Genomic DNA, 23,288 nt, shown 5'->3' with positions numbered 1-23,288 from the left:
CATGCTATTCTGTCTGAACAAATCATTTTGTTCTGTCCATTATAAAAGATTTGTCACCCAACAACCTTCTCACTGTAGTAGCTGACACCAGCTTTGCAAAACAGTTGGATGATATATTGAAATGCGTTAATGTACCTCAGATAAGCATACTATTTGGAGACAGACCATATATGAAGGCAAGCCCTTGCTTCACACTCACTCTGTTATTGGAGGGCTAATAAGGGATAGTAATTAGCCGGAATTACTGTATTATGAGTGGATTTCTTTCTCTGAAAATTCATTGTGTATAGGAGGTGGGTAGGAGGGCAATAAGTTTATTAGTCATTGCTAAAGAGATTAATGAACAGCAAACTGCTGATTGGCAAGGTAACTCTTGTTTTCATTTTAAAAAAATCAAAAACCCAGAGAGAGGTTGCCTTAAATCAATAAAGACTTTGTTGTGTGAGAGGTGGTTCGTTGAATTGAGGATAAGACAGCGAGAACTTGACTGACAAATGAAATTGCAAGATCTTTTAATTAGGAACACAGCTGAGCGAAAGTCAGAGATTCCTGATGGGTTTTAACTGAGGAACTGAGCCAAGCATACAAAACAGTTACTGGAATAATACAAAAGCTTCTGCAACCTCATGCCTCAGGAAGTTGTAGCCGTAAGACTAAATGAATGGCCATTAGCTTGAACACATGAGAGCTCTTCTGGATCAGACCGGGGCCCATTTAGTTCATCATCCTGATTTCTGTCACTGACTAGCCAGATTGTTCCAAGCAGTCAACAAGTACGGCATGAAGGCAAACAACCTTTCCCGTTGTTCATCTCCCCCCTGCCCACACTTCCCCATTGACTACTTTTGATCCTAGATGTTCCATATAGCTATCATTGTCTGTACTAACAGTAATGCTAGTTCTCTGGGTTCTGCTCTGGGTTCTTCTGTATGCACAAGAGTGAAGTATTAGCAGGGGCCGAGTTGGGTCCCACATTTTTGGGGGGAGGCAGATGTTGCGTGTGCATGGTGTCACACGTGCGACACCCCGCCCCACCCCACCCCTTCAGGCCACGCCTGCCAGGATGCTCTGGCAGGTCCCACTTGTCAGGGCCAGTTGCTGTTTATTTGGGGCACATATGCTCCACAATTCTGCCAATCGTTTTTCAAAGCCATTTAAGTCACTTGCCATCACCACATCCATTTTATATCCATAGTAGCATATTCCACAAATGAAGTAAGCATTGTGTGAAGACACTTTTGGGGGGCTGTCCTAAAGCTACCGGCAATCAATTTCACTGAACGATGCTTAATTCTAATATTGAAAGAAACAAAGTCACTGGCTCTTCACCTAACCTACATCATGGAGTTCTTCAACTTTTTGTGACAATAAAGTAAGGATGGAGGGAAGCATGATTTCAGATGGAGTTCAATTTTATCCTACTACTTCCTTTGGTGAAACTGTAGATAAACTGTGGCCACTCCTCTAGCAGCATTCCAAGGCAGGCACAGGCAAACTCGGCCCTCCAGATGTTTTGGGACTACAACCCCCAACCCTAGCTAACAGGACCAGCGGTCAGGGATGATGGGAGTTGTAGTCCCCAAATATCTGGAGAGCCGGGTTTGCCTATGCCTATTCCAAGGGATAAAAACATGCTTTAACTTTCAGCCAGAACCAGTGTGCAGTAAAGGGGGAAGTTTTGCAGGCCTCAGACTTTCCCTAGAAAGTTGAAAGGCCTTGTCATCGGTGATTCCTTTATTTAAGTAGCCAGCTAGAAAGAGCTGGCTATAACTATGTTGCATATTTCTTACCTGAGGCAAAGTAGGCCTGGAGCCGTGATGCAAGATAAAAGTGCAATAGAAAAGGCAGATAGGTCTACGTGATTTCCACTTGCTTCTTTAAACCATGGTCGTAAAAGTTTTAAAACCGTTTGTTGTTCAACTGCAAACTTGAAGGGTGCATCTCTTGTTCAGACATGAATCTTTTGGTTTTCCTCATATTGGTGTTGCATTTAAGAAAAAACATGCTTTGTTCTTCAGTTTAGGATATACCTGACAAAGATGTGTAGAGTTTACTAACCCTTGGGAAAGTTTCACTTCCTTTGTACCTCAGAAGGCCGACACACATTTCACTTACGCAATACATTGATGGTAATTCTAAGAAGAACATAAGTGGCCAGGAACAAGTAATGAACACAATACTGTTTAAGGAAGTGCAATATGCCTGGCATGCCTTGCCTTGTTGCCAGTAAAAGGGAATTGCTTCCGTGACAAATTTAATAAGTGTCATTGAAGCAATAAGTGTCATTGAATCCCTTTTGCAGCCAGCAAATGTGTAGACTAGAGAGAGTACACTTGTTGAATGTCACATGTGAATAACACATGTACAGCTCAATGGTTGTATAGGCATGTACACAGACTGTACACCTGTTGAATGTAGCATACAAACTCCCCTAAAGTCACTCCCATTTTAAAGCAGTTTTGTATATTGGCCTTTGCCTTACTTGATGGAATTGCAAGCTAAATTATATTTGCCCCAGAGTGTTAAAGTTGTTAATGCCTGCTGACATGAAGGGGGAGCAAGAGCTGGAGGCCATGTGTAGTATATCACCTGTGAGGTGACAGAATACTTGTGTCAGTGAAGAGAGGAATGCAGGAAGTTTGGAAAGGCCAAAATTTAGGGAGAAAGTTGGTTTCGGGAGCAGCTGAAAGGAGACTTGGGGGAGAAAATAAAGAGAAGAAAGATAATCTGCAAAAGAAAAGGCAAAGCAGAAACAAAGCAATAGGAATTGAAATACATGTGACAGAAACTGCTGTTCAGCTAGCAACAGTTAACTGACATAGCTAAGTTATAGACCTCACTGAAACTGTGCTGCAATTGCCTCACCCTCCCCCATTTACGGGGAGAATATAGTACTTGTGACAGGCTAAATAGATAATCTGGCTGGAAGATCTTCAGTTTGGTTTGATTTACTGCTGCCCTTCTACCCTGGTAGTGGCAGCGCTGCCAATACCACCAATTAGGAGCTGGGAATTCAATTTATAATTAGCACCAAGTGATCGTAGGGCTTCTTTTTCACCAGCTTGAAAGTTCTTCACCTTGTCTGTATAATATGAAGGGATGTTTAAGAACTGGTGGATTTAGATGTAAAAATTACATTTTTTAAAAAAATCCCTGTCATGGGATTCCTGTTCAGGAATGCAGTTGAGGGTAGATTAAAAGGAATACCATCTTGCTTAGGGGCATTATTGTAAGAGTCCAAAAATGCCCACAGTTCCTCATGTTGAAGGACTCCAAGAAATTTGGAACACACACACACAAACACACCAAGGTTAGCAAGGGTTCCCTATTCTAGAACAAATGCAACTCCGAAGATCAACCTGCTCTCTTGCTTCCCCCGTGTTTCAGGTTAAGGCTTTATGGGTGGAAAAGGTAAAACTTTGATCTGTGAACTTATTAACTTGCCTCAGGAAAACTGTGTTAGCTAGAGACTCAAGATCATGAATGTCAGAGTTGGGGTCTTTCCATTCTGGCCTGCTTCTGGTGGTGTAAATGCATTTACTTCCCCCCTTTTTTAAAAAAAAACAAAAAACTGAACAAGAATGTTGCTGTAGTAATAATATGAAATATGCTCACTTTGATAACATTTTACTATCTTTCTTTTGCAGAAATGCAACCAAAATGTCAACAAATGCAGTGCCAGTACAAATGTGCTATATCCAGGAACAGAACTGGATGCTACTGTGAGAAAGGATATGAACTTGGCATCAATGGGAAAACGTGCCAAGGTAAATAACTATTCTGTCATATTATTTTTAAGCCCTCGAGCTCAATGAACTACTTTGGTGGGGTTTCATCTTGATTTCAGGAGATCTTGGAGAAGTTGCATATGATTTTAAATGCATAGTTGTCTGAAGAACCATTGCCTTGAAATAGTAAGATATTTGCGATAGAACAGTGTCAGGGAACTGCCATCGGAAAGGCAGGTGGTGGAGGGGCTCTCAGAAGCTAGGAGAGAATTAGCAGCGGGGGAAGGTACCAGCAGGGGGAGTGCGGGAGATCAGAGAGAGAGTGAGGTGCAGGAATTGCTCAGGGAATCTTCCAGCGAAAACAGTGGAGAAGTCGCAGGACCTCCTATAGGTACACCCACTCCTCGCCGGAAACTGTCGCCGCGAGAATCCAGACGACGCGTTTCCGTTAAGGAACTTCTATGCTGGAGTCGTTTCCGTAAACGCCCACTGTTGGATTCTGCCAGCGATTAAGGGAGTCATGCTTAAGGGGCTCCGCTGTACACAGAGTCTTGAGAAACATGCCCAAGATCTGAGGGACTGAACTTTTACGCACAAGTAGCTCATAATCCCATCACAAACAGGATAGCATTTCAGTCCTGGGCATGGATGAGTGAGAAAATAGCCAGTGGTCAAACAGGACATTACTTTTATGCAGGGGTCCTAAAAAAGGTCAAAATGTTGGAATCAGTGCTGTCACTCTTCAGATTAGCAAGATCCTTTGTCAAGAAGTGAGAGAAATGGAATGTCATTGCTGCTTAGCCAGGATCATCTGACTTAACAGAGCAGAACAGAGGGGTGAGATTGGAAGATCATGGGGGAAACAGAACATTGAAACCCTGAAAACATATTAGAGTGCAGTTACAGAATTGATGGAAGGAATCTGAAAGTCATCCTGCTTTTAACTAGGATGTGAACATTCTTACATCAACTTTCACACATTTACTGGGTAGCCCTCAGATAGTCAGAGCCAGTGTGGTGTAGTGGTTAAGAGCGGTAGACTCGTAATCTGGTGAACCGGGTTTGATTCCCCACTCCTCCATATGTAACTGCTTGGTGACCTTGGGCTAGGCACACTTCTCTGAAGTCTCTCAGCCTCACTCACCTCACAGAATATTTGTTGTGGGGGAGGAAGGGAAAAGAGAATGTTAGCTGCTTTGAGACTTATTTGGGTAGTGATAAAGCAGGATATCAAATCCCAACTCTTCTTCTTCAGACCATCTTTTCAGACAGCTAATGTCCCAGATTCCAGCTGTACCATATGGCCTGAGACTCAAAAAGATACATGAAAGAAAGCTTGATGTTTAGAGAAAAGGAAGGGGGCTTTGTATGTAAATCTCTCATTCTAACATTTGCTTCTAATCAAACCATTTTGATGTTCCCATCAGATGTAAATGAATGCAGTCTGTATGGGGTCTGCAGCCAAACCTGCGAAAATTCAGATGGCTCGTATGCTTGCAGCTGTGTGGAAGGTTATCTTCTTCAGCCAGACAAAAAATCTTGCAAAGTTAAAAGAGGTAAGGAGAAACAGTTGTCACCTATATAGTTCTTTCCCCCAGCTCTTTCATATTTATCTTTATTTGCAGTAGATAACACTTATTGCCTTAGTAAATGTGATAGATTATGCCAAAGTATGAATGAAATTTCTTTCATTTTTACATTTTATATAGTTGGAGAACCAGAACAGAACCCTCAAGGTGTCAGAGTTCAAACCCCTTGCAGATAGAAAACTAACACATCAGCAGAAAGCTGGATTAAAACCTTTCCCAAAGTATTAGATGGTAGTCTTTATATTAGTCAAAAACATTTGAAAAAGTTTAGCTAATGTGAGTAGACAGCTCCACTCAGTCAAGGTTAATTCAGTCAGTTCTATCCTTCAACTAGATCTCATCTGATTCTCTCCCACATACAGATGAGTATTTATAATAATTTAAGTCCACCTTAAATGAAACTATCAGGAAGTAATTATTCCCTTTGGATGTTAGACCTGAGACTCTGCCTTGCTCCTAGCAACATCCCATGAGCATTGATTTAATGATATTAATACTATGCCTTATTAGATAATTAATGCATATTTTCATTAGCAATAATAAACTAAGCATTTAAGGGAATTATCAAGTTTGGTTTAATGAAGTCAAATTGAAGAAAGGATTTCCCTAGTCAATGTGATGACTCTACAGCCTATTTTCCCCCTGCAATCTGTTCACCATCAGCATGCATAATGATGCACAAGGCATTCTGCCTTACTGTGAAAAAGAGAAGAAAAAGAAATTGGGATGTAAAAGGAGACCACCCTTCTCCATGGTGCAAATGAAAAACAAAATAAACGAAAAATACTTTTATATACTTTTACAATGGAGTAAGTCCCATTGAATTCACTGTAACTTCTGAGTAGACACGTACGGTGTTGCACTGTTTTTTATGGACATACAGAAGGGTTAATTGGATGGTCTTCATACTGTTCCATAAATTTATTATACAGAAACTAAAATAAACATAGGATCATGAAGCTATGAGCAATATACACGAGTAAAGGTGTTTATAAACCCAAGAAATAAAACTTGTTTAGATTTCATATTGATCCACATACCACAGCAATGGATTTGAAATATAGTAATATAATACAAACTAAGATTATGCAGCAAAAATCAATTTCAATATTTCTTTTCACTTGTCATTCATCATGAATGTCATTTTAGTGGGATTTGGCAGGTGTCATTGCTGATACTGTACTCAAAACTGCCAATTAACTACAGATAAACACTTTTTTTTACTTTAACCTAGTTTTTTCTGTTATGAAATAAGTAGTTGTCAGTATTTGGGTAGCTACCTAGGTACACTTACCTTGGACTAAGGTCTACTTGTGATTAACAGACGTTGGATTACAGCATTCATCAGATTAGGCCAACCACAAATTGAAAGTATAGTGATATGCAGCAAACTTATTCAAATGAAGCACCATGCTTTTATTATATTCCAACAGAATTTTCAGTGGCAGCCATTTTATTCTAATAGCTATCTATTAATCAGTCAATTCTCTAAATCAGCAGTGGGCAACCTCTGATACTCCAGGCCTATTTAAACCTGGCAGCCAATCCTAATTTATTATTACTTTTACCTGTGATGCTGTTTTTCCCCCTATCCTTTCCCACTTTTGATGCCATTTATGATGTCAGGTATGGGGCAGGTAAAGATGTGACTGCAAAGGAACAGTCAGGAATCTTAAAACACACTCCTGATTGTTTATTGGCTAGTGGGGCTTGTACTTGGTGCCTTTTAAATTTAGCACCCAATGCAAGCACCAAGAGAAGCCCATCTCTGCTGAAAGCAGAGCTTGGAGTTTATGCTGATCAGCAGTAACTTCATGCCTCACTGGGATCAGCTACGCTTTAGAATTTTCAATCAGGAACTTGGAGGTGGAGCTGACCCTTGCCAAAGTTGAGCCTGACGACATTGCCACCTAGCCTTGTTCGAGACAATTGCCCACAATCAATCCACTGGAGACATTGCAGAATATTTCTCCCATTTTAAACATGAGGTTATTTCCCCCTACCCTCTAAGGCAGATTTTATGGGGACGTAAGAGGTCTGCAAAAGGGAATATGTGAAAGTTACCTGTTTGCCTTCAACAAGAGAAACATTCTGAGTGGCGGGTTTCATTCATGAGTGTACATTTTTCTATATATAGTGTCTGTTCAGCTTCTGTGCTGCAAATAAATGACTGTGCCAGCAGCGGCAGACCCTGGAGTCTCAAATTTCAGTGGTGCCCTGTGTGACATCAAAATCTAGTGCCACCCCTCCCACCTTTTGCTTTCCATTGGACTTCATAGTTGTGGTGCCTGCTGTGGCACCCCAGAAGCTCCACACCCTGGGCAACCAAACTAGTCAAGCTCCCCTAGATCTGCATTTGCTGCCAGTACCTAATGAATGTCAAGCCAGTCTGAGCTTAACTAAACCTCCATCCTATGAGTCCTATTTCTCCCAATTTTACTCTTGAGTGGTATCCCTTGACCAATTAGAATTCATTCAGGATGGTTTCAACCTCTCACATTGCTGATGCTGCGTTCTGTTCTGACAGAAGGATGCTTAGCCAACACACCACTTCAAAGACTGAGCAAGAAAAAGCAGAGGAAAAGTTGCTATATTGGAACCATGATCTTAGGTTGTTTAGGCTTTGTGCTGTGATAGGATAAAAGGGCTTCTTTTCTTGCAGTGCAGCACAGAAGAGCTCCCACCTGCCTATAACTTGTCTGCCCTTTCCCAGCTGCTTCTGCCCCTAAACTTCCCTGTTTCTTCCTTTCCTTTCCCTTCACCTTACTCTTTCTCCCCACTTCACTACTTAAATTCTGTCTCTGTATGTGGCACGTGTGCTCTGCCTTCCTCCAGCTCTGACTGCTGTTAGTTGCCCTGCCCTCTGCCCTGCCCTTCACCTCACTAGTCCTAGTGGACAGTGACCATCATTGGCTTAAAAAAAATAATCAGGTTCCAAAATGAGATTTGAAATTAGATGCTGAAATAGCTGCCATAAAGCTGTGATCAGATTTCTTACAATCCTTTTATGTCTACTTTTTCTTTTAAAAAGCCCCCCCCCCCAATATCTAGTTGATATCTAGGCTGCAGGCCTGCTCCTTTATAATAATCCATTTAGCTGACTGGAATCAATCGGACTCATATTTGCATTACTAAGAGTAGGCCAGAACCCCTGGTTAGTGGGTGGGGGGAAATGAAATAGAGTTTTGCTGAAGATTCAGAACCTTTATTCTTCTTTGCAAGGCTTTCACAACTATGTTAGTGTCAATGCAAGAAAAAGAATATCAAAAACAGCTACTTAAATTTTTAGCTTCTTGAAAAGCTCATGCAAGGTTATATTTCTCATTTACAGCAGATCTATGGGGGAAAATAGACTGTAATGAAAGGAAAAGAGCCTTACTATGATCAAAAGGTGTCTGCTCTGCACAGTCTTTAATGTGTATGTTTTTCTAGTCTTCTAAAAAAGATTCAGAACAAATTGACAATGCCCATGTGAGAAACTCACTAAATTAAATTAAAGTTTTAGGATTTCAAATCTGCACTGCTCTTTTTTCAGGCATATAATTGTGAAATATATTTCTGCTCTTGTTTTCTTTCAAATTCTGTATTTCGTGCATTCTTTTTCCACCAGCCTTTTGTCTCAGTCCTAGAAAATTTCTGGATCCTATTGAATCATCTGTTATAAAGCTTGTCTTTAATATAGCAAGATGATTCAAAGTGGATTGTAATTTTTTCCCAGTCTTTTTCTGTCTTTCCTTTGTAAAAGATGTTCTATAAGGTAAGCATATCCCCTAATACTCTGAAGATTTTATTCAGCAATAGAGTTGCAGCTGATGGTGGCAGCGTAGCAGGGGGAGACTTTGGTTTCTTATGTGCTGTGACACTGTTTATTGATCTGTGGTTCAAGTAAAAAGCAGATAGGAAGAGAATAGAATACAAGTCTTTCATCATCTTAACCACAGTCAAGGAGCAAACTAACTACCTTTTGAGAAAGAGAGATATAATTAAGGACTTTTTTTTATATGTGGGTTAGAGGTGTGCCATTTCATGTCTCATTAAAACACCAAATACAGCATCATTATTTGAACAGTTTAAAACTCATTTGGCCTAATTATAGTCTCGTTCTTACTAGAATATTGCTTTTCTTACAGCCTTTCAAATACAGCAAAGTAGATCCGCATATATGTTCAAAACACTGCAAAAATGCTCAGATTGTGTGCTTTTCTTTGTTGTTTATCTCTAGCTGTTGTGCATCTGAGATCTTGTATACACTTGAGATTTGGAATATAATGTAATGTAGGGAAAAATAACAGAATACTTTTAGAAAGATCAGAGGCCAGTAGAGAGAGAACAGGACCCCACAGCAAGTCATTTTGAAACAAGCCCTGAAGGATAGCTCAGTCGGTAGAGCACGAGACTCTATCTCAGAATCACTGATTAAAGCCCCACATTGAGTGAAAGATTCCATCATTGCAGGGAGTTGGACTAGGTGTCCCTCATAGTCCCTTCCAACTCTACAAATCTGTGATTCTTTGAAGAGAAGGGTAACACAAGACAAGCAAAAATAGGTAGTAAAAGCAGGACACTTATACGAATGACAAGGATGTTCTACTACACAAGGCCCTGTGAATGAATAAGAACTATAGAACGAAAGTTTCTGCTGCTGGCTTGTTCCTAAGTTAGGCAAGTCTTGCCATAGAGGATATGTAAAGAGATGAGGCACCAGTTTGCATTATCTTCTGTATGATTTGTTATGTGGAAAACCCAGTGCAAAAATAACTTATAAGTGCCCTACCTTCCATGTGTATAAAGTTGTGAGATGCCAGCTGTCAACCACGTAAAGTTGAATATTCACAATGCAAGTAAGCTGCGAGTTACCTGCGTTACGTAAACTTTTTTTTTTAAAAAATAATATTTATTAAGAATTTCCAATAATATAAAAAAACAAAACATCCAAATTTAAGATCTTATTTTCCATAACATCATTCCAGGACTTCCCCTCCCCTCCCCCTCTTGTATTCCAATTCTTACAAATAAATTCAGCAATTTATTATCCCAAATTTTAACCTTGTTATCATTAGCCCTATTTAAAAATATTTTCCCATCTCCTAAGATCGACCTATTCCCTTCCGCGCGTTCCCCTCTTTAATATGCATAATAGATTAAATATAATAAAATAAAATATGATTTTGATTTTACAGCCTTTGGATTCCAAATCCCTCCCCCTTTTCCTGGTTGCGTTTCCCGTATTAATCAACATCTAATGTCTTCCTGGAGTTCCCACATTTATTGCGTTACGTAAACTTGTCCGGCAAATTGTGTATTGCATAAAACATTTAAAATGTGATGCATATACAGTAGTTTAGGGTTTCTTCCAACAAGGTGGTCTACACAATACATGGCTTATGACTATTGCAGTTAAGACCTGTCTAAGAAGCTAGCATAGTGTGCTCCAGATGTTGAGGACTATCATCCCTGACCATTGGGCATGCTGGCTGGGGCAATGGAAGTTGGAGTTCACAACATTAGGAGGACACGGCATTGGCTACTCCTGCCTTAGAGCTATAAACACATTGGTTGTGAATACAGCAATTTTTTTTATTTTATTCAAAACAAAATACTTAGATCTTTCATCCAGATGGTAGTGTTTATTATATTGCTGAGTAAAGCAATATAATAAAATAACAACAAAATAGTAGGGCTGAATTAGGATGTAAAGACAATAACTGATCTGCTATCCCAACCAAATGCCTTCCAAAATAGCAGGGAACATTATCATCCTTTCAAAAATTATATTTTAATACCTATTTACTGTGAACACTCTCACATTTAAATACCTGGAATAGTTGCATCCTGTAAGCACATACAACTTCCTGCAGTTTTCTGAAAATTCATGAGCAGTTGGAACAAGTGGATGTCATGAAGCTAATCAAAGTGAATCAGAATGGAAGACAAATCTGGGTGTTTTCTTCCAGAGGCAAGCAAATCTTTACAGTGAATTGTCATTGCTTATCTGTTCCAGTTTAGGATATTGTCAGTCTTGTTGTTTTAAATGATGGTCCTAAGGAGGATGGCAACTTGCCAGAACTCTCCAGGAGGAATATGAGTTAACACGTATAGATTAGGTGTCAACATGTGACTGACACAACCTCTAATGATGTGAATTATTATTTAGTTCCAGTTTTATGACGTTTGTGTTGGTGCGTGGCCTTACTGCATGATATTCTCCTGAGACATATTCTAGTTCAGGGGTGGGAGTGTGCCGAACATAGACTTTTATATTCCAAATCACAAGCCTGTTGTCTTTACCTTTGTTTTCACCAACTATGATCAGCACTTTTAAAAATATCAATTACTGCAGTTCAATATTGATTATACCATTTCCCTTGTCATAAACCTGGGAGGATGTGCAAAGCCCCCTTTGGGAGGTATCGTTCAGTACCATTATCCAATATGAATTTCTTGGACACACTGCCATACATTTTCATCATTATACAGAAAGAGTACAGCGATCATTCTTGAATTTCATTTATTTTTATTTTCCCTTAACTTTTAATACTAGTTTGTTGCTGCAAATGTTCATTTTTAGTTTTATGCCTGAGAAAGATTATTGTATCCTTTTAGAGCCTACATCTTTTAAAAAACAACAACACAATACTATATTTTCAGTGTGGAACTGGAGTCTGTGTTGTATAAAAGCTAGATAGTTAAGTTTCTATTTCAGATTCATATCCCTGCTTAGTTTATAATCTAACTTCTCTACCCTAACTTCATCTGACTTCATCAGGGTAATTCCAGTTCAAATCTTCACAAATTAATCTGTTCGGAGATCTGAGGAGATAAGAGAATTTATATAGGGGAAGGTGGCCTGACTTCCTAACTCAAATACCCTCCAACATTTCTCTGAGGAAAATAGGGATGTCCAGTGCTATTTTTCTAGAAAAAGATGCTAGAACTCAACTCATTCTCTTAGATAGCAGTGGTGCCCACCTGAGAGGTGCTGGAACTGAGTTCTGGTGAGTTCCAACTGGGAAAAAAGCCCTGGGGACATCCTATTCCATGCCCCTCCAACATTTCTCTCATGAAAATAGGGGCATCCTAAGGAAAAGTGGGACATTCTAGGATCAAATAAGAAACCAGGATGGCTTCTGTCAATCCAGGACTGTCCCTTGGAGGGTCTGAATTCAGCAGATCCATTGCCCAGTTCCCATGGTACACTTTCTGGATGGACCAGCTGTCCTGGTGATGCACAGAATAGGGAAGCTATGTTTTCCTCTGGGGTTTGAGGATCATGATGTCTGATAGTATTTTCTTCAAGAACTTCTCTCAGCCTGTTCATTCCGGGGTGGAAGTTCAGACCAGATTTAGACTTCATACTGTTACAAAAGCCTGACGCCCATCCCTCTCTCTGCCAAGCCATGGCAAGAGCGCATGGGATTTCAGGCACCCACACAGGGTCTCTGTACCTTGGGAGAATAGAAGACACTGTGCATTAAGAAATAGGGGTTATTTGCCTATTTACACCCTCAGTCTGTAGGGAGGGCGTCCGGATCTTGCGGCATGGCCCAGAGCACTGTAGACAGTCCTTCCTTTACCCTCGCCAATATGGATCTCCCCCTTACTTACTTCCTCCTCCTCCTTCCCAGAAACACCTTGCCCTCCCCCAGAGCAGTTACCCTGGCAACCTTTCCAACCCCTGTCCCTGTTCACACCTCAAGGCAGTTCTCTTGCATTGGCAACGACCTTCAATGGCTCTCTATTGTTCCCTTAACCTAGCTCGGTCAGGCTGATTTGAGTAACCCAGCCCAGGAATTCCCAGTCTGGCACAGCCCTGCACTTTGTTTTAACCCATCCCCCGTTAATCAAAACCCTGGCATTTATTAATTTATAGGTTTTGCCACAAATCTCAAACAATACCTTTCTGTCACTCTCTACAGCTAGCATTCCACCTCCTCTTTCCTGTCCAATTTGAGTACAGTCATGGGTCCTTCTGAAGCAGGCAAAAATGAGTGACTTGTGCTCAAATCACAACTAAAAACTGGCTTATTACACACATACACACACACACACACACACACACACACACACACCTTCCTTCACAACCTAATCTTAAATGTAAGGTGGCTGGTCATTACTGAATCTTCTTCCAATGCAATGAAAGTGGGATTAGCACTCCAGGTTGGAATCTATATTAACTGATATAATTCCTGAAAGCAATTGTTGGGTATATTTTAATGTGCTCATTTTTATTTGTTAATGAACCATTCTCTTATTTCCTTAATGTTTGTTCTGTTAATGTTTTCCAGATCCTAATGATTCACCTCCAGTTCTTTTGATTGCAAGCTCTGATACTATTGAGGTCCTATATCTAAATGGAACTAAATCATCCACCCTTGGCTTTGTGAGAGGAACTGGAATTCAGACATTGGATTTTATATACAACACGAACACAGTTTGTTGGATTGAATCAAGGGAATCTTCAAGTCAGCTGAAATGCGTTGAGACATCAAAAACTGGCATGCTAACAGATGAATGGATAATAAGTACTATTCCTTATCTCCACAGTAAGTATTTTAAGTTTGAGAAAGTAGCTTCAAGCAAAATGATAAGAAGAGCCGTTATTTAGAGTGGCATCTTATGGTAGTAATCAGGGGAGATAAGGCCATATAATTGTCATATCTAAAGCCCTGCCCATGGAAACAATGTAAGCAGAGTAGTTTAGATGTGGTTAGGAACATCTCTAAATTTCTTCCCAGTTTGGGTGTGTGAGAGGGGAAGTTGGATGAATCCAAGCCATTTCCTGGTTTTCCCTTTTTCGCCATATTGATGTCAGTGCTCCTTTTGTTGGGACAGGATGTCAGAGGCTTCAGCAGTCATAGGGAAGGGAAATCTGACATTGGTTCTCCCTTTTCTTATATTGGTGCTCTGTGAAGTCAGAGAGGGCCATCCAACAAATCCTATTGCACCTGGGACTTCCTCACAGGTGACACCCTTATTTATCTTCCTTCATAAATCTGGTCTTTTCACCGACTGAAGTCTTAGAATACGGCAGTGTACAAATTTAAATAAACAAGCTGTGTAATGCTATTGGGTATAGTTTTATTTTTTGTTCGGAAACAATTAATGCCTTTTAAAAATTGGGAGTGGATATGAGCAATATTAGATTATTTGTGTTTAGAGAAAAGGCAACTTGAGGCTTTTTGATTTGAAGACTGTTATGATGGCTATGAATTTGAACATTTATTCTTGGATTGAAAAGTTCACTATAAACAAGTGGAACAGAATTACTTTAAGCATAGCCAAGTTGTCATTGTGCAATTCTTCTGAGTCACTTTGAAAACAAAGTCATTTAATGCTTTGAAGGAATTTAATAAAGGCAGTAAGGGCATTAATGTATGAGAAGGTTGGGCTGTCCTGTCACCATGTATAAGCTGTTCATTTTATCAATATGTCACAGAGCAGCTGGAGTTTGATGAGATGGTCTATGCATTTCACCATGACGGTTCTGGAGTTGATGCTAAAGTCTGAATATTCCTTGCATGCATAATTACATAAACACTCCATCACACCATATAAGCAAAAATAATGAACTAATTCGAGAGTGCTTGAATATTTGTCCCTGTATGTTGTTCCAGAGAAGTCTTTCTGGGCTTTTCTTCAACTTGTTTTCAGACCATTCACCAGCACTGCCTTGCATTCTCCTCTTCACACCCCATCAAAATAAAAATGACAACCTTATTTCCATTGTATTTCACTTTGAAAATCCATAATAATGGAAATTAAAGTAAGCAAAAAATAAATAAATAAAAATCTTCCTCCTCTCTTTAATATGTACTCAGGTTTTGCTCATTCACAAAGGAAATTGATTATAAGGAAAAGAAAGATGGGTGAAAATGCACGTAATGAGCCATTGAGATCAAGAGTATGGCTCAATAACTGACACCTGAAAATGTTTAACAAAGCATGAATAGCCTGCATGTGCAATGCAGAGCTAAAATGAGTGCAAAATTGCCTCGTTATTTATCCTGAAACTTTCTCAATAACTGAACAACGGTCCATTTTCAAGCCCTGTAATATATATCTCTTTCCTGTAGAATCCTTAATGGGTGAAAACTAAAATCTGCCTGGTTAAATGGGAAAAGAAAGTGTGTAGTAATTTAACATCTTCAGTTAAAAGGAGACAAGCTCTTCCTAAGTGGTCACTTTCTACATCATATGAAATTGAATATCTTAGAAATAATGCAAATTGTTGCTGTGATTATTTGCCCACCGCGTGCATGCTGATTAAGTGTGGTGTTGCAGAAGTCAATGAGACTTCAATGAAAGGTACGCACCCTTTTATAAGTATATGAAACTATTGATTTCAATTTTTTTAAAAAGCAACATTCTTATCGAGGTTCTAAGTACGTAATAGCTGGCACTACTGCTAAGAGAACTGATGTATAGAATTTCAGAATCCTGCTAAGTCTCGGATCTATGACAAGGAACAGGCTATAGCAGCCTGAATGTTTGACAGTAGGCTAGGCTTAGGGGCAGCTGCATTATTTGGTTGTCTTTACTTTCTTTTTTATATTTTATTGAAAGTTTTATGGTGAATTAAAGTAAATGAGGAAAAAAGAGAAAGAAAAAAATACATAAAAAACAAAGCAAAGGAAAACAATAATAATGAAGTTAAGAATAACCTGTAATTAAGATTGCAGAACTATGTAGCATATATGTAAGTAGATAAACTTATTATTTTCCTCAAGTATACATCGGTTCAGGAGTCAACTATATTTTCAATAAATATGTTCCAAATATCATTAAATTTGTCCATATGTAATCTTTGCCTGAAAGCGATCCATTCATAGGTTGCTAGAGTTGTCATGTTGTCTATCCATTGATCAAAGGGAGCATATTTTTATCCTTTCAATGTCTTTTTGCAGATGTAAGGGCATGGAGAATCCATTTACGTCGACCAGTTGTCAAGCTCCATATATTAGATATATGGCTTTAAATGACAAAACTTTTAACTTTTTCCCCACAATAGTATTTATACACCCTAGCATTATCCCCCCAAAATTTGCAAACACTGAACACTGTATAAACATGTTTCAAAGAAGCATTTTCCATATGGCATCTCCAATAGCATGTTGTCATTTATAGACCATGCTAAGCAATCGTGATGTAGTCCAACAAACTCAAAAGAAAATCTTTTGTTGTATGAGACATAGTTTGTAATCTAATGACACTTTAGAAATGGAGGCTAGTACATTATCCCATTGTTTAAGATGGGGCTCATTAATTCTTTATTCCATTCATTTATCAAAGTCTATGTGTCAAATTGATTATTAGACACTAATTAGCTATAAAAAGTAATAGCTTTTTTTAGCCTCTAAGATTTTGGATAGTGTGTAAAACACGAAAGTTTTTCAGTTGAGAATGGTACATATGCGGCATTACCATGGTGAGAGGAAGGGATCTGTTTTGACTGGCAAAGTGGAATACAGTCTGCATGAGTGCAGATGCAGTTCTTGGGGGGGGGGAGAGAAATTCAATAGGGAACAATGTACAGTAACCAGGATCGGAACTGGAACTAAACCACCCTTTCCCAACCTGGTGCCCTCAAGATATTTTGAAGTAAACACGACCCTTTGCCATGCTGGCTAGGGCTGATGGGAGTTGTAGTTCACAAACATCTGGAAGACACCAGGTTTCCAATCCAAACTAGCTGCCTTGGTGGAGGAGAATCTATAGGTCTGAAAGGTGGGATACAAATGGAATAAAACGAAATAATATATGAACAATTCAAACTATTTAATTGCAAATATTTGCAACTTCGTATGTTTGTTATTTTGAATAACAGTCCTAAACATGCAGTATACTTAAGAAAGGCAAGGGAGTATCCACAAAGCTCTTTGCTAAATTTCAAAGCAACTGTTGCGAAGGAAACACTGTATAATTTCCATTACAAGGTATACAGATGCAAAGCATATATTATTGAAAATAGCAGTGTGAAGCGGGGCAATGAGATTCACACCCAGCTGATAGGCAGAGGCAGGGAATGACAGTAGCCAGTGCCAGCCAGAGTAGAATTGAGAGCTTCATTCGTTCCCAGGAAATGTGGTTCCTATAGCCCCTACTCCCATGGTTCTTGGAAATTTAATAGGAGATGCAGTAGCTCAAACTTCTACACTTGCCCCCACCCTCCATGTGAAGGAGAGCTAAAAGTGAGGGTGTGAATCACATCAACCTAAGTTTAATTCTTGTAACAACATTTTTTTTTTTTTTTTGCTATGACCGAATGCATAAAATTAAGTGCATTTCATTCCTTGGCTTATTAAATATTCCTGATGGATCAACAAGATGATCGTTATTGGATCCTTTTCTGCTGATAATGTTTACTCAGTTTTATTTTTATCTGATTTAGCATGCCTAATTGATGCTCACTGTTTTCTGTATTGCCACATCAGCATAAAACACTGCTGTACCAATTTGTAAAATGTTTCACATTGAAAGCTTCCAAAATAGACATTAATATTTTGGGGTTTTTCACCCATGTTTGAGAAGCTAAAAACTAGCACTAAATATTTAATGACAGCTAGGAAATGTTGATTTCTGAGAAGAACATAGGTGAATTTAGGGAAAAGGAGAAAAAGTGCATTTTTAACACTATTGCAATTGCCACTTACTTGTGTATTGTAAATCTGTCCATACCTAACTAATAACACACAAAAATGTTTGTTTATTGTCTCTGTTAATAGTATGTGGTTTTAAGGCCTATGTGCATTTTAAAAGTCCTAATTTAAGTAGGAGAATGCATTGCAATTCCAAGTAGTGTGAATCAATGTTGTTTGCTTAGCAATTCCTCCCCCCAGCCCCCAGTGCCAGCCTGGCACAATAAAGCCTGAAATATGAATTCCCTTTTAAGAAGCTGACTATAATAAATAGATTTTATATTATCCCTGGAGAAGCATATTTGAGGACCTGCACTCAGAGTATTAAAACATTCTACCTTTTCCCCCAAGTCATTTTCTTAATAACTTTTTACTAGAAAGTCAATCCATATTTTATTAAAATATTGTATACAACTTAAAAATTTTAATTACCCACTGCTTAGCATCTTTATGGGATAACATAAAAATGGCAGCATTAATTTTGAAGAACAGAAGCTATTTTTTCCCCCACTGAACTTCATGACATAGAGAAAAAGCAGAGTGTAAACTAGAATTCCAATGAGAACGTGGAGGGAGCTTACACGATGCCTTGGAAAGAGACAATTGGAAACAGCCAAAGCATGTAGGGTAGCGTAATCATACCATATATCCCCTTTAATAGCTTGGTTCACTAAACTCTGGGTACTTGATGGCACATCAATTGATGCTAAATTATGCTTTAATTTTAAGTTTAGCAGCAGATTACTTAACTACTTTGAAGTAAATAACCTGTTTTGATTTACTGTCTGCAAAGATTTATAGTACGCTTTTTGAATGTGTCATTAAAAGAAAGAGAGTATTACGGCTGTTGTACCTCTATAAATCTGCCTTCATTGTTCTGCAGAGGTGCCAAACAGCTGAGACCCTATTGCAAATTTACAATCATTTGGCAACACCACTAAAAATCAGTAAAGCAGAAATGGGAGATGGGACCATTTTCTGTTCTTACCCTTTGATTGTGCCTGAAATTGGCAGCAAAAACAGTCAGCCACTTAAAAAACAATCAAGAAGGACATTATTTCATTTGTAGTGGTCACAGAGTATGAAAAATGAGTATTTTATAATATTTTGTTCCCTTTTTAGATGTGGTCAGTATGGAGCAATTTACAGCAAGAACAAATTAAGCAGCCAGTCTTAGTATTTTTTAAAATCAGTGCTATACGTATCTACACAAAATTAAATCCCATTGAGTTCAATGGGATTTCTTCCCAGGTGATTGTACAAGTTTGCTTTAGGACAGAAGATGGAACAGTGACTAAAAAACTATGTTAGATAGTCTAGTAGAAGTTAGCTTGCAGGGGGAGGAAAGATAAGGAGCAGGACCACCAGTCAGATCCAAGTCCCCACCCCTGAGATAAGTGATAAGAGACAATGGATATATTTGCACTAACCCAATGTTAGGTAAATAAAACAAATATGTTCTTTCTGTAAGATACATACATAAATACGTGTGTGTGTGTGTGTGTGCGCGCGCGCGCATGCTAAGGGACATTTTGGAACTTTTAGATTTCCTAAAGTGAGTTAGATAAATATATGTTGGCAGCTGTTTATAGCAGTCTGAAAACAAATACTTCATTAATCAGGACATGTTGCAAACTTACATGATGCAAATTTAGAGCGAACAGAGTGATATAACTCTATCCCATTGTTGAAACAAGACCAAATCTTGATAGGTCCAAAGCTATTGAAGAAATGGGCTACCGGGATGTATTAGAGTTGGAATAGATTGACATATTTTTCAATGGAGGGAAGTAAGAAATGGGTTTCCCCATGGATCTGTTCATTCTCAAACTAGTCCATGAGCTTCATTCATCGTGACTTTTTTGTGCTGTGCAAATGGAAAATAAGCCAATCAGTCTCCAGGATTGGTGACAGCTGGGCACTATGGCCTGGAGACAATTCCCAGCCTTGCTGGAGACCTTGGCCAGTTGTTGAAGGAGAGGTCCTGGTCTGGAATAAGAACTTTGATAGGGTATGAAATTTTATTTATTTATTTATTTATATTAAATTTGTATACTGCCCTTCATCTGAATATCACAGGTTGGTTCACCTTAGAAAAATACAGAATAAAGACACAAAATTCGAACAACAAAACAAAAGCAAAACAAACCAATAACTGTTCTCCCACAGACAGAGAATGTTAATCAGCCAAACACCTGGTTGAAGAGAATGGCCGCTTACCCAGTACAAGGGTGGGTGGTGGTTGTGACCCGGTGCAGCGCTTCCCTCATCCCCTCGAAACCACGTCATCTTTACTCCGGCCGTTGGCTCCCAGTTCAGATTTTGGCCAATCCATGGCAGCTTCGGGTGGGGTGGGGCAATGGAATGGACCGCACAGCAGGAGTCTTCACTCTGGTCTGCTCCACAAGTGCTTAAAGGCGCAGGTCACACTTTTTGCCTGGCGCCTAAAGATGTGTAACAAAGGTGCCAGGTGAGCCTCCTTGGGGAGAGCATTCCACAAATGGGGAGCCACTGAAAAGGCCCCAGTTTTTCTGGTTTGTGGGTTGATTTTGTCACAAACTTTATATGTTGGCAGGAGTTGCATTGGGCATACTCCATAGTCTAATAAGGGGATGCCACATAAAGCTTCAGATTAAACTCAAGGAGCTGAGGCTGGCAGCCACACTCTCAAGTTGCAGGTGATGCCCACTGAATTAGCACATGTCATGGTGGGACTATTTGCACGTCAAGGTCCTCCAGGCCACCCCAATAACTCACACTTCACACATCAATTTTTGTTTAAGGTTTTTGGCATGAATTTGGCCACAACTTTATTTAAATACACACACGTGAGTGGTTGCTTAGGCATTGGTTACGACTATCTGTCCTTGCCCCAGGGACAGAACTGATCTCCGGATTCCAGCGGAAGTCCTTGCCCCAGGGACAGAACTGACTTCCGGATTCCAGCGGAAGCCAGTATGGAAGAACCATATGGGGAGAAATGAAGCTGAGCATCAGGCCCTCATCTCCCACCCTCATGCCCCCTGGGGCTTGCACGGCCCAAGTCCGATGCCAGGGACTAGGATGAAAGGGATGGCAAGCCCCTGGACTCCTTTAACGGAATTCCCTTTCAGCACCACCATTGGACGGGTAGGCACTTACCCCTCCACCAACCAATTTTAACCAATGCCTAACTGCCAACCTTACAAGTTGTGACAATTTGCTACACAGTAGGCAAAAACCAAATGGCAACAGCCAATCAGCCAAATGGACAAAATTCCTACCAGGCCCCTGCCCCAAGACAGACGACCCCATGACAGGCATAGCAAGTTCAGAGGACAATGAACCCCCCCCCCCTTTTCAGGGAGGGTGGGCAGGTGATCCAGTGCACGCAGCCCAAGAGAAGGCCCCAGGCTGCGAGCCCTGTATTTAAGACCTCTGACCCCTCCCACACTTTAGCAACATAACATTCTCCCCAGCAACACTCCTTGCCCAATCACAGCATGTGGCCAATTTGCCCAACAACAGTGGGGTGGCCTTTTTGGCCCCCACCGCAACACGTGCTCTCTATTATGGAGAACACGCTTTGCCCTGCAGCTCCTTCCTGCTGCCCAGCTGGCAGCCTGTGGGAGAGACACTGAATGCCAATGCATTCCTATTGCTGTGAAGCAACTGCCTTCTTATTTTGCTTGTGGCCTTTACAGAGGTGTGTGAATAGCCACTATAGGGCTGCAGCATGCAATACCTTTGGTCTGATCCAGCAGGGTCATTGTGTTCTAGCCTGAAAAATAATTTGACAGTCTTCTGAAGGATAGCATCTAGTGTAGCATCCTGCTTCCCACAGTTGCTAACCAGATACCTCTGAAAAGCCCAGACCTGAGGACTACCCCCCTTTTTGATGCTATTTCAGTAAGAAATGATAACCCACTTTTCCTTTGGTAGTAGCCAAAAAATTATTTCAAAAGCAAAGTATTTGTAGTGATGAGTATACAGAACCCACTTTCCCGGTTTGTGATACTAGAGAGAAACCATCTTGTATGCAAACATTTATACTTATATATTGAGAACAGAATTTACTTTGCCACTGGCATAAACTTTACTTTTATTCCTACAATTCTGAACAATTCTACAATCACCTGATGGCATGCATCTTATTTTTTACATGAGAATATTGTTATAGAACCCTCTGTTGCTCTATGTACATCACAATATACCAGGCAGAATGAAATCTATCTCAATTGACAGTAGGGTTGTGAATGTTATTTTCAGTTCCATGTTGAGGGTGCTAGTCTTTGGCTTTTGTTGAACCAGAAATCAACAACCCTAACAGGAAAGAGAAAATAAAATTCACAGCTCTTATTCCACTATAGAGCAATTTCACAAGGACTGATATGAAACTTCTTGAATTGGGATAAGATCTGTGAAAACCAAGCATCTTCACATGTTACAAACAAAACAAACTATATTTCCCTTGATAATTGCCATTTAGATTGCTCTTCTGGACATTTTCTAAATGGATTTTTTTGCCCTTGGCAGCTAAGACAGTTGGTACCAGGAGTAAAATATGCTAACTAGATCAATGCTCTGGAAGCTGAATATTCTGTGATGCTTAAAATATATACAGGGGATTACCTGCTAGTAAAGAATTGTTACTATACTAATGAAGTGGCGTCAAATCCTTTAGCATGTTAAGGGCATACTCCAGGCATGTGTTTATGGCTAGCACGTGTGCTACTCTGTACACAGGCGAAAATAAATTGAAATACAGTGATACAATGCTATAGGGAGGAATGTACATTAGGGGCGATATTTTCGAACATGGTGGTTATAGTTGGTTGTCAGTTCAAAATATTTAATTACCAAGGATGCTGTGTTGAAATTACCAAAGGTGATACGGAGGCTTTTGCTATGCAAGGCATGCTGCAACATGTCAGGGCATACTCCAGGCATGTGGAGTCCAGGCAATGTGGTCCAGAGAAGGTTGAATTGCTTGCTGCCTCATGAACAGTAGAACTTGGGAAATGAGGTGTCCGGAGAACAGGGGGCGGGGCGTAGGAAGGGGTGGGGTGGGGTGGGGTGGGGGTGGTCCTCCCTAGGTGCCCTCACTGATGGAGGTGACATTCGGCACGCCACCTGCCCGTGACTCCCAAGCCTACCCCAAGCCGTCGGGGTAAGGGGGGAGCTGTGCTGCTTTGCCAGTGGCATTCCCCCCTTTCCCCCTTCGTTTTGACAGCCTGGGGGAGGCTTGGGAGTCGGTAGTGGGCAGTGCACCGAATGTCCACCATGGGCAGCTCATTCCACCCCTGGCTGCAGGGCATGCACGCTGCTCTGGGCACCCGAATGGCTATCCCATGCCT

At 40.1% G+C, this 23,288-nt stretch overlaps 1 protein-coding gene across 3 annotated transcripts in view; it reads left to right on the top strand.

Annotated features, from left to right (window-relative positions):
- LRP1B (LDL receptor related protein 1B) overlaps positions 1-23,288 on the top strand; it is a 778,324-nt gene that overhangs the window by 452,330 nt on the left and 302,706 nt on the right. For all 3 annotated transcript variants that reach the window (XM_081869915.1, XM_081869916.1, XM_081869914.1), the window contains 3 exons: positions 3,648-3,767; positions 5,156-5,284; positions 13,603-13,860. In XM_081869915.1, the coding sequence (XP_081726041.1) occupies positions 3,648-3,767; positions 5,156-5,284; positions 13,603-13,860 (507 nt within the window). The remainder of the gene's footprint in view (positions 1-3,647; positions 3,768-5,155; positions 5,285-13,602; positions 13,861-23,288) is intronic.

Source organism: Podarcis erhardii, assembly GCF_964252035.2.
Source record: "Podarcis erhardii genome assembly, chromosome: 1".
Classification (NCBI taxonomy): domain Eukaryota; kingdom Metazoa; phylum Chordata; class Lepidosauria; order Squamata; family Lacertidae; genus Podarcis; species Podarcis erhardii.
This window is presented reverse-complemented; position numbering and strand designations above follow the sequence as displayed.